The 12,229-nt window shown below is 45.7% G+C and overlaps 1 protein-coding gene across 1 annotated transcript in view; it reads right to left on the minus strand.

The window, feature by feature from the left end:
- Positions 1-12,229, minus strand: part of LOC122802411 (chromatin assembly factor 1 subunit B-like) — an 857,184-nt gene that overhangs the window by 314,259 nt on the left and 530,696 nt on the right. Inside the window, exon 6 of the mRNA XM_044072033.1 lies at positions 3,667-3,763. Within this exon, the coding sequence (XP_043927968.1) occupies positions 3,667-3,763 (97 nt within the window). The remainder of the gene's footprint in view (positions 1-3,666; positions 3,764-12,229) is intronic.

A 12,229-nucleotide genomic window follows, 5' to 3' on the forward strand; every position in this document is an offset into this window, starting at 1 on the left:
ATTATGGTGGACTGTAGTGTGACCATCCGGAACTTCTCTTTGGCAAATGACAGGTTCAGGGTAGATAGGTCCAGAATGGGCCTCAAGTCCCCCCGTTTTCTTTGGCACCAAAAAGAACCTGGAGTAAAAGCCTGATCTGGACTGATCTGGGGGGACAGTTTTGATGGCTCATTTTTCTAGCAGCTTGAAAATTTCCTGTGCTCCTGCCTCCCTTTGTGTGGGTGGTACGCCCGAGAGGTGCTTGGGAGATTTGGGAGGACCCACAAAGGGGATAGAGTATCCTCTGGATATGATCTGAAGCACCCAGCGGTCTGATGTTATGGACTCCCATGCCGCCAGGTGCAAGGACAATCGTCCCTTGACTGCCTCCAGAGTACAGCAGATGGGCCACCCCTTAGGGTTGCTGTCCGGGTCTGTCCAAGAAAGGTTCTCGAGACCCAAAATTCCTCTGACTCCCTCTGCCTCTGGGCTGGCGTCCATTCTGCCCCCCTCTTCCTCTGGGGGAAGAAGAGCCCAGAGTGTCCTGGGAATACAGTGACTTAGGGAACCACATCTTCTTTTGCCCTCTCTGGTTTGAGCTAGGCGTTGCGCCTCATGGACACGCCGGACCCAGCCGCTCCTTCAGTAGCATGTGAAAAGAGTCGCATGGACGTGTTGGAAACTGCTTCCAAAGTGGCCATCCTCACGAACGAGTCCCTGTCCTCTTGCGACATGGACTTAGGGAGAAACTCTGCCAGCTCCTTCAACAGGTCGTGCTGGAGTCTCGTGAAGTGGGCCAGGTAGTTCAGCACCCTAATAGAAAAGGTAGCTGAAGCGTAAACCCACTTCCCTAAGCAGTCCATCATCTGTGACTCTCGGTCAGGAGGACGAACCGAAGAACTCTCCTGAGCTAGCTCCTTCTTTGTGGCTGCTGCTACCACCATAGCGCCTATGGGGGAGCCCTTGTTCCATGATGGCCTATCCGAAGGTGGACTTAATCTTGTCAGGCCTCTTGGGAATTGGTTCCACAGTCTCCGGCTCCTTCCATGCCCATGAGGTGACCAGGTCCACCAAGGATCTGCGAGAGGGGACACCCAGGAAGTAGATGGGCCCGTGACGAAAGCCTCCATGAACACGGACTCGTCAGAAGAAGGTTTGAGGGCAGACCAACCTCCCCGTTGGTGAAAAATTTTCATGATGTCTCCAAAGGAAACATCCTTGGGAGGTGACCTGGGGGAACCTTCCCCATTATCCAAGTCCATATACTCGGTGAGGGACTCGGGGGAGTTCAAGTGCCTCTTCTTCCATGTATGCTTGCGAGACGCATCTCCGGTGGGGCTCTCTGGGGGGAAACTCGCAAACCACTTGTTCCTCAGGGGGAACCGTCTGGGGCTCCTCGAGCACGGGCTGTCCCTCTGGTAAAATGATGGGAATCATAGAAAGAGCCAAGGGAGTCAGAGTCCGAGGGGATAGACAGGGGTCTCGATCCAGTGGAGAGAACCCTTTCTGCCACGTCGAACTCCAAGGGAGAAGGAACCTCCTGTGGAACCGATAAGGAAGCTGGTCTCCCCGGGTCCGACGAGAAAATCGGAGCTGGGCCCGAGGTGGATGGAGCTCCAAGGGAGGGAACTTGGCCCGACAAAGACTGAGCCGATGAAAAAAGTTCCACTCCCTCGGATCCGACACCCAAGCTCCGGCTCAGAGAGCAGCTCGGATCCAATCTAGCTGGATCCAACACGCTCCAGGCAGCTGTCGGCTTTGAGGAAGCAGGTACCGTTGGGGCTGACCCTCCCGACTAAAGCCATCCTCGGATCAGAGTACTCCGAAGCTGGTGGACGGATCGGAGAAGGAGATCAGTTGAAAAAAAGGAAGCGAGCTCCCCCCTCCTGAGGAAGAGGGGGCTGACAAGACCCCCATCTGGATCAGAGTACGAATGAACCTCCTCATCATGTTATCCATGTCGACTTCCTATAAAGACCAAATGGACCTCGACAAGGCCACGGACTCCGACCTTGCGGGTCAGGGCACCGAGACCCTAGATGTACAACGCGTCTCCTCCGGCTCTGGGGAAAACCTTGGAGATTGGAGCCGAGGGGAGTCACGGATCCTATGGGTTTTAACAGGTGAAGGGAGGTCCGGAGAACTCGTGTTTCTCTGATCTATGTTTTGTCTCTCTCTCCTTCTCTCTGCCCCTTTTCTGCTCAGCTTCTGCAGGCTTTGAAATGGGAGGTTGAGTCCCAACCTGGGAAGGAGGAGAAGGAAGGGCAAGATAAGGAGAGGCGGAGACGGCAGCCACTGTGACCGAAGACGAGGCAACCGCCTCAGAAGTGGGAAGAAGTCCTTTCAGGGCCAACTTAGCCTTCCTGTCTTTGCGCGTGGGTTAAAATGTGCGTATATAGAGCAGTCTCTACTAAGGTGGGCCACACCCAAGCACATTACACAAAGAGTGTGGCCATCGGCCGTGGACAACTTTTGGCCACACTCTGTGCACCTTTTGAACACCGGCTTATCAGCCATTATACCAGAGGAAAAACAAGTAGAAAAAATATTATTTTCCCACTGAAAACACCACTCACTACTCCCCACACACAGACACAGACACACACACATACCACGAGGGGAAGCAAATACAATCACTAAATATGCTAAACTACACTAAACAACACTAAAAATTTGAAAACACGACACACCAAGCGTGGGGAGGAGAAAGGGGAGCATACACTATCACTATTCTGAAGTTAGTAGAGAAAAAGGCTTTCTAAAAGCTTTAATACCCACTTACTACCCGGAGCTCTGGAGACCATGATGCTTCAGCTAGCCTCGGCAAATGAGATCGGGGGTTGGAAGGTAGTGGAGGTGTATTATGGGTAAGAGGAGGAGCTTGGAGCTCAGAGCAGATAATAGTAAGATTGCAGGTTCAGATCCGATACGGATCCGGTATCCTACAGGTTGAAGACCAAATGAAGTAAACTACTTCAGATACACATATGAAAATGTGTGCAATTTCTTTTCTACGTCCTAAGCTATTAACCTTGTCCAGTTCTTTACCAGGAAAACACACCATCAAGACATCTAGCAAGATGTGCAAAGATATTCTAATACCCCACAGGGGAGATGTTTACTTAAATTCAATTCTGGAAGCAGCAACACTGGCGAAGGCAAGCAAACTCATGAACTGCAGCAAGAAAGATCTGATCCAAAGATGACATCAGCCAACACTCCTCTTATATCACCAATGCCCTGAAGTCTGAATAGGAAGCAGTTAGCAAAAGAAAGCGGGGGAAGGGCAGAGCTCTGGCATTCAGGCCAACCATCAGGCTCCTGCATGAAGGAATCCTACAAGTGATTTCTCCAACAGTGTACATGTAAACATCTGAAATTACAAACTCACATTGCTTCAAAAATTGTTATGCCATACAGTGACAAACATTTTACACACTACTCTAAAAATGCCATTGTCACTACTATACAAAAGCCATGTGAAGAAAATGTCCACCTTGATCTGAAACCAGTTTCTCACACTGCCAGTTCATCTATAACAGCAAACCGGAAAAGCAATACATTTGCCTTTAATACACATTTGTGATCACCATTTCAAATGTGAATGCAGAATTCCCTGAAGAACATCTCCCGCATAGTTTCCATCACTTATATTTTATCTGCTGTCATTCCTTTAAAAAATCTCACCTGTCACTACTAAGTGTTGTTATATACTGTCCAAGAGGATCCCAAGTCACTCCTTGTACATAGCTCTTGTGTTCATTAAAAATAGAAAGCTTTTGCCCTGGGAAAAAAAAAAACATGTTCAATAACGGAAATGAGCAAGAGTGAACAAAATTGCTTACAGAACAAATTAATGACACACTACTCCATTGACAATCCAACAAAAACAGTATTCCAGGTGGTCTGACTAGTCATTCGAGTATACAATTCTAAAACAATTACTCGCTTTCAGGTACAAAGTTTTGATTAAGCTTCATTTTTTCTTTAATTGCAGAAATGAGTAGAGTAAGAAACTAAATACACAGCAAGGTTAGTTTTTTTTTTTTTTACTGGTCCCTTAAATGAAATTACAGAAGTCACCAAGATAACAGAATGAATGTTTATCTTGGTTACTCACAGTGGTGTGTGATGGAGCAACAGTAATAAAAGTAATTTAAACCATTTAACTACTAGCGCAGCCTTCCCCCTGCATCACAGGCGATGAATAATCGCCTTAACTGCAGGTGCTGCGATAATGTTTTCTCATAGTGATTTTTTTTTATTTTAAAATCGCTAAAAACACTTTTAAAAAAATTACAACTTCCACCATCAGGATATTTTTTAAACAAAAAACATCTGTAAAGAACTATCACTTACGACAGTCAATCAATACATTATATAAACGAAAACAAAAATATTGACATTTTCAGTTGTAAACATTATGTCATATACATTCAATACAGTCACTGTCAATTGAACATTACATAGCTCATTCAATTCCTGCCTTCCCTTAAACCTCATGCCTCCTCTAAAACATTATTCTGTATGTACTGTTCCCAGCTTCCATTTTTCTAGGGAACTTGTTCCTGCCCTTTTCTAAAGATCCCACTTACCAGTTCTTTTATCTCTGTTACTATATTCACTAACTCTAACACAGTTGGTTTAGACTCTGATATTCCATTTGTAGTAACTGATTTTTTTTGGCAGCCACCAGAATTAAACTCAGCAAGGTTTTACTATGTCTAAGCAATTCAGATCCTGTATCACAGCTCAAAAAATAATTTCCTTAGTTACAGCATTATGATCACCCAATATTTCTGAGAGCAGTCTGCAGAGAATTTTTGACTGTACACATTATGTATTTTGTATGAATATTGTTCGATTACAACATTGTACTCCGTGGAGGTTTTCTCCCCAGAGCTCCACTGAAAACAGGCTATTTTAGGCCTACTCTGACATTAAACAAATAGAAATAAATATAAATTAATAAATATAATTTAATTGAATGTAAGAAAGTAAAAACTATACATTTTAAAATCAGAAAGCTTATTTAACCTGAGAACATCATTACTGAAAAATGAATTGGTAAGGAAAAACATTACACATGATCTTTAAGGCTCGTATACATTGCAAAGACAGAAGGTAAGAAATTAAAGTAATTAATAAGATGAAATGGGTGGGGTGTTCAAGACAGGAAGATTTTGGATTTACTGGAGATTTTTGAAAGGGGAAAGAAGAAATTACATAAAAATAAATGGAATTTGTAGGAACAAGACATGCAGAATAATGTTCAGGAGGACTGAAATTTAAATGATTGAGCGATTTATGTAAAGTCAGAGTGAATGATAATGTTAATAAAATATGTATAATGCGTAAAATAATGAAAATTATTTCAATGTTTTTTCTTTTTTAATATATATGTACCCAATTAATTTTTCAAAAATGTATGAATTTAAAAATGTTTAAAAAAATTAATACTGAGCTACAATAAAATTTTGTGTTTGCGTTTTTTTGGGTCGATTATACAGCATTTACTATTTTAAGGGTTTGCTGTTATAGACCCTTTTAAAAGTATGCATTTTTCAAAGTGGGTATTTTGCTCTCATTTCTGTGATTTTTTTTTTAATAAAAGCATCAAAAGGATTTCTGCATGCAGCCTTTACACAACAGTAACGCATATAGTGGTTTACAACGTTCACAACCGTTTCACTATTGTAGTCTGGTATTTTTTATCATACATAGCTTTAATGGGCTGGGAGTATAGGACTTCAATCTAAGTAGTGGTCTGGGAGGTGAGGCACCATATCTGTAATGGCAGTGAACCATCAATATCTGCTCGCCAATCCCAGAAAGATGGATGTGGTCCAGGTTGCTGCACTGCCAACATTTATTGGTAGATATGTGCATGACAAGCTGCATGATAGACTGAGGGCTTTTGCTTGGTGCTGTCAAGCCATTCGTGGCAATCACCATGCATCAGGGGACCTATACATGCCAAAGGGTAGGCGTAGTACTCCAGCATGGTAGCAGAGTTGCAGCCCAGCACGAGAAGAGAAAAATTAAAGTTATGTACTCATCACAACTATGCATCTGTGTTGTTGGTTTTCATTCTTCCACAACTATTAAGTCTCAGATCCAACTCAAGCTGCTCCCCGGCCTCTGTCCATAATGTCCCAGTCAACTTGCTGTACCCTCAGATTGAGGTTGCTGCCTTATAAACCCTTGGAGTAATTAATGTTAAGCATAGTCAAAGAAAGAATAGAAATAGTAGAACGGGGGCTCAAACCTGGAACAGAAGTTTTACAATAACGACAAGGTCACTCCAGGAGATAATAGGAAGGGGGAAGGAGTGTGGGGAGCTCAGGAAAAATGAAAATGGACAACACAGATGCATAGCTATGGTGAGCACATAACCAAATATCTGATGTTGTCCTTTTCATTGATTCGTCAGTGACTGGAACAGAGTTCCCAGCTATGTGAACCTTGGGTGACCCTCATGGAAGGATATTCTGGAGTACTGCAGAACCAATGGGGGCGCTCTACTCCTGAAGTCAAATCCAATTTGTAATGAGCAATAGAGGTATGAGCATTAGACCAGGTAGCTGCTGTGCACGTCGTCAACAGAAGTTCTAGATAAAAAGGAGGAAGAGGTAGCCATGGACCTAGAGGACTTTAGGATGCCTGGGTAGAGACAGACCTTGCTGACTGTAAACAAAGAAAATGCAATCAGTAATCCATTTGACCAGGGTAATTTTAGAAACTGGTGAGCCCAATTTGTTTGGGGAGAAGGAGAAACAACTGTTTTGGCTTCCTGAAATCCTTTGTTCTGGAGAGATAAAAACATAGCTGCCTATGTACAATAAAAAGATGGAGCATGTTTTCTCCTTGTTAGCAAAGTGGGAAAGAAACCAGGCAAGTTAATGGCTTGAGTAATATTCATTTTGGAGGCTACTTTAGGCAAAAACAATGGATTGGTTGGGTAAGGTAACCCTATCTTTGTGAAAAATAGGGTAAAGGATATTTGAGAGACCCTAGAGTTCAGAAATTTATCTTTCAGATGTAATGGCTACCAAAAAAGCTGTTTTCCATTATAAAAAAAAAATTAAATCAAATTTAGCTGATGGCTCAAAGCGTTTGAGTTAACCATTGCAGCACAACTGTCAAATTATGGAGGAAGATGGGTCTTTCAAAGGTGATCTAAGCAAGAAAGTACCCTTTAGAAAAGCCTTGCACAACCCTTGAAGATGCTAATGAGGAAGCATTTTCTCCCGAGTGAAAATTAGATATGGTTGCCAATTACACTATGACAGTTGATAAACTAGCTCATTCTTGAAAAATAGATGCTACAAATTCTAGGACTGCAAAGATAGGAACAGTGAAGGAGTCCAAACTCCCTCTGTAGAGCCCACATAGAGAATCTTTTCCATTTACTTTTGTAAACGATCTTTGTAGAGGCCTTGTGGGAAGACAGATGTATCCACAAGACTGGCGAGAAAAACCTGGCAGTCCAGCTATCAATGGAATTAAAGAAATCATGTGGTCAATTTGAGTTCTGGACTGTCTGGATGATACATCCAAGAGAGGTATGAAAGGGGGTCTGGACTGGGGTCCAGTATCCACGGTGGACAATGAAGGTGAGACCAAAAAAGGGGAACCACCCTTGACAAAGCCAAAATGAGGTGATAAGGATACCTGTGCTCTTCAACTGAAGTGCCTTCTGTAAACATTTGGGAATTAGACCAATCAGTGGATAAGTATAAGAGAGATCAGAGGGTCAAACGTGGACTAGAGCACCTGTCAGTGACCCCCTCCCCCGAGGGGGGGATTAGGGCAAAGAACCTGTTGCACTTGTGGTGAGAAGCAAAGAGGTCACAGCCAGGCTGGCCCCAATAACAGAAAATCCTCTTTGCCACTGATTGAGAGGACCACACGTGAGGCATCAGAATGGATTTGTTGAGTTTGTCTGCTAGCATGTTGCACTTCCCTGGTATATGCGATGCAACCCACTGCCAAACTCTCAATGCCCCTCGACAAAGGGGGTAAGATCAGGTTCCCCCTGTTTTATGATGTACCAAAACTTTTAGTTATGTACTTACCATAACTTTAGATGTTTGGGATCCATCTCGCCTACATTCTGTACTGATGGGTTCGGAGACGATCCTCGGCTCCGACTCGGCACGCTATACTATAGAGCGAAGTCTCTAATTGGCTGAGCTATTCTATATCCAAGGATGCACCACCACCACTACTTCCCCATATCTTGTTTGTCCGCACACATGCACACAGTCATAGACAGTTGAAATAACATTGCCAGGTGTTTTAAGATGAAATGGCTAAACTGAACCGTCCGGTCTCCTCTGATCTCCAAGGCAGGGGGAAGGAGGGTGGGTATTAGGAATGTAGGCGAGATGGATCCCAAACATCTAAAGTTATGGTAAGTGCATAACTAAAATGTTATCTGATCCTATCTCGCCTACATTCTGTACTGATGGGACAGCATCCCTAGCACCTGATTCCAGGGTGGCTCACTGGAAAACACTCCTGAGAACTGTGGAACCGAAGGAAGCTCGCCACCGAGATGCCACATCCAATTTGTAATGAGAAATGAAGGTGTGAGGAGAAGACCAGGTAGCCGCAGCACAAATGTCACTAATGGCAAGCTTGGAATGAAAGGCTGTCGAAGTAGCCATAGCCCTTGTAGAATGAGCTTTCACAGTGGTTGTAAGCTCTCTATTAGAAAGAAGGTAAGTATGACTGATACAGTCTCTGATCCATTTGACAATGGTGACCTTCGTGACGGCTTTGCCCAATTTATTGTCCGAAAAGGACACAAACAACTGATCAGTTTTCTGTGTTTGGTGCGTCCTAAGTAGAAACGCAACTGCCTGTGAACATCTAATGAATGGAAGATGTATTCCGCTCTGTCTGAGTAGTTTGGGAAGAAAACTGGGTGTTCCAATGACTGTTGAAGACAAAAACTAGAACAAACTTTGGGAACAAAGGATGGATTAGGCCTGAGGGATACTCTATCCTTGTGAAAAACCAGGTACGGTGGTTTGACACATAGGGCTTTAAGTTCCGAAACCCTTCTGGCTGATGTAATTGCCACCAAAAAAGCAGTCTTCCAAGAAAGAAATTTCAAATCACAAGTTGCTGCCGGTTCGAAGGGGGAAGAGGTCAAAGCACCTAATACGAAATTAAGATCCCACAGTGGAGCGGGATGAGAAATCGGAGGTCGTAGCAGCCCAGCACCTTTCATAAAGGCTTTACACAACTTATTGCTCATCAAAGGTGGGTCTATACTTTCATGAAAATTAGAAACAGCTGCCAATTGAACCTTAATGGTAGAGACCGAAGAACCTTGATTGAATAAGGAAGCTAAAAATTTCAAAACTTCTGACACCAGGGCAGTAATGGGATCTAACCCCCGGAGTTGGGCCTAAATGGCGAATCTCTTCCATTTGCTGTTATACATTTTTTTAGTCGAATTCTTGTGGGCCGAGGACAAGATATGTATGATTTCCGAGTCCAAAACCTGGTTCCTGACTATGGTCGGAAGTGGAGGAGCCAAGCTGTTAACCTCAACGAGTGAAGGGACTGATGAAGCTGTCCCGACTGGTGGATCAAGAGGTCTGGAACCTGGTCCAGGAACCATGGACCGTCCAGTGCGTATTTCCGAAGAAAAGGCAGCCAGACTTGATGAGGCCAGTATGGGGCAACTAAAATCATCTTGCACTGCAAGTGAATCGCCTTCTGGATCACCCTGGGAAGAAGGGGAACCGGTGGAAAGGCGTACAGTAGGCCGGTGGGCCAAGCTTGGACTAGGGCGCCCTTGGGAATCCCCCCCGGAACTGGGGTGAGAGAGAAGAACTGTAGACATTTCGTATTGAGAGGAGTTGCAAAGAGGTCGCAACAAGGAGTTCCCCATCTTCTGAATATCTGAGTTGCCACTCTGTCGTTCAGAGACCACTCGTGCGGGGAGAGAATAGTTCTGCTCAGTCTGTCGGCTATCACATTGGATCTCCCTGGAATGTGTGTTGCTACCAAGAAACGGTTGGTTGCAATAGCCCAATCCCATACTTTCATGGCCTCTCTGCAAAGGGGGTAGGACCTGGTCCCTCCCTGCTTGTTCAGGTACCAGACTACTGACATGTTGATGGACTGAACGGCAATCATGCCCTGGGGGAGGTAACTGTGTAGTGCTTGTAGCGATAGAAGCACCGCCCTCATTTCCAGTATGTTGATGTGGAAGGAACTCTCGTCGGGGTGCCACTTGCCTTGGACTGACCTGCCCAGGTAATGCCCCCCCCCCACCCCGTCTGGGAGGCGTCCTTAGTCAAAGTGGCCACTGGAGGTGGAGGAACGAAGGGTCGCCCCTGATCCAGGTTGGAGGAAAGAAGCCACCAACGGAGGTCCTGTTTGCACGTCTCCGTGATCATAATGAGGTGACAGAGGGAGATCCTGATACGACCACTGGACTGACAGGAGCCACTGGAGAATCCTCATATGCAATCTTGCTAAGGGAACTAGGAGAACGGTAGCCGACATGGAACCCAACAGTTGTAGGACCATCCTGGCTGGGGCTCAGCGTTTGAAGAGCAATGCTCGGACTTGAGATTGTAATATTTCTATCCTCTCTGTAGGAAGATAGACCCGCATTTGCTTTGAGTCTATCTGTACTCCGATAAATCGTATGCGCTGAGATGGCAGCAACACAGACTTTTCCCAATTGAAGGTGATTCCTAGGGAGTTGCCTAGAGATACAGTGGCTGCTAGGTTCTGTAAGAGTAGACGCCTGGAAGTGGCAGTTAGGAGCCAGTCGTCTAGGTATGGAAACACCTGGAATCCTAGACTTCTCAGGTGAGCAGTCACCAACGCCAAACATTTGGTGAACACCCTGGGGGCTGTGGTGAGACCAAAGGGCAGTGTGCGGAACTGGAAATGACCGTCTCCCAGGCTGAAGCGCAAATGTCTCCTGGACGCCTGATCTATCAAGACATGATAATAGGCGTCCTTGAGATCTATGGAGCACATCCAAACACCTTCCTCCAGCAGCGGGAGAATGGATTGTAAGGTGACCATCCGGAACTTGGACTTCTTGACAGAATGGTTGAGTTTGCTGAGATCCAAGATGGGCCTCATGTCCCCGGTCTTTTTTGGCACCAAAAAGAATCTTGAGTAAGTCCCTAATCCAGTCTGGTCTTCGGGGACCGGTTGGATGACTCCTTTTTGAAGCAGCTTTGAAATTTCGATGGCTGCGAGATCCCGTTGACTGGGTGGTGGGTCCGGGATTTTCCGGGATGGTGGGGGGGGGGCTGAGAGAAGGGGATGTTGTAGCCTCCAGCAATGATCCGGAGCACCCAACGGTCCTGAGTGATATTCTCCCAAGCCTTTAGGTACCTCGAAAAACGACCCCCGACTGGCTCCGGAGCGGCGCAGTCGGGCAATCCTTCAGGGATGCTGGAAGGTTGAGGAGCCACGAAAGGACTCGCGGTCCCCAGTGTTGCAGGAGCCTCTGCCTCCTCTGGGACGGCGTCTTCCTGAAAAATTTCCCCCTCCTCTGCCTCTAGAAGGGGGATCATCCTGCTGTGAGGGGTAAGTCTTCTGAGATTTGCGGAACCACATTTTCCGCCCTCTTCTAGCCTTGGGATTAGGCTGGAAGGGAGTGGAAAACCGTGCCCCTACGGCAGTCAAAGTCTTACCACTTGTTAACAGCGGGTCAAGGTGTCCTTTAGCTTGGGTCCAAACAAGGAGGACCCATCAAAGGGAGCGTCGGCAAAGGAAGACTTGAAGGCCTCCGCAAAATGCCACAGGCGGAGCCAGGCTTGTCTCCGTAGAGCAACACCTGTACCCGCTGCTCTACTCGCCCCCTCGGCCGCATATGAAATGAGCCTCATGGACGAGTTCGATATTGATGATAGAGTAGCCAACTGAGAGCTAACCATCTGGGCCAACTGCTCAGGTAGGTTACCAGAGAGGGTATCTGAAAGTTCCTTGACCAGATCCCTCTGAAGTCTGGTGAAGTGCGTAAGGTAATTCAGAGACCTTAAGGTAAAGGCTGCTGAAGTAAGGGTGCACTTTCCGTACCGATCCATACTCCTGGACTCTTTATTAGGAGGATGGATGGACATCGAAGCCTCTGCTACATCTTGCTAGGTAGCAGATGCCACCACCAGGGCATCTACGGCCACACCTTTAGATAAGAATTCCTTTTCAGGGGGGGCTGACAGAAATTTATTCGGGCGAGCTGGCACTGGTTCCACAGAAT

The sequence above is a fragment of the Protopterus annectens genome, chromosome 5.part0, assembly GCF_019279795.1.
Source record: "Protopterus annectens isolate FY-2018-M chromosome 5.part0, PAN1.0, whole genome shotgun sequence".
Classification (NCBI taxonomy): domain Eukaryota; kingdom Metazoa; phylum Chordata; order Ceratodontiformes; family Protopteridae; genus Protopterus; species Protopterus annectens.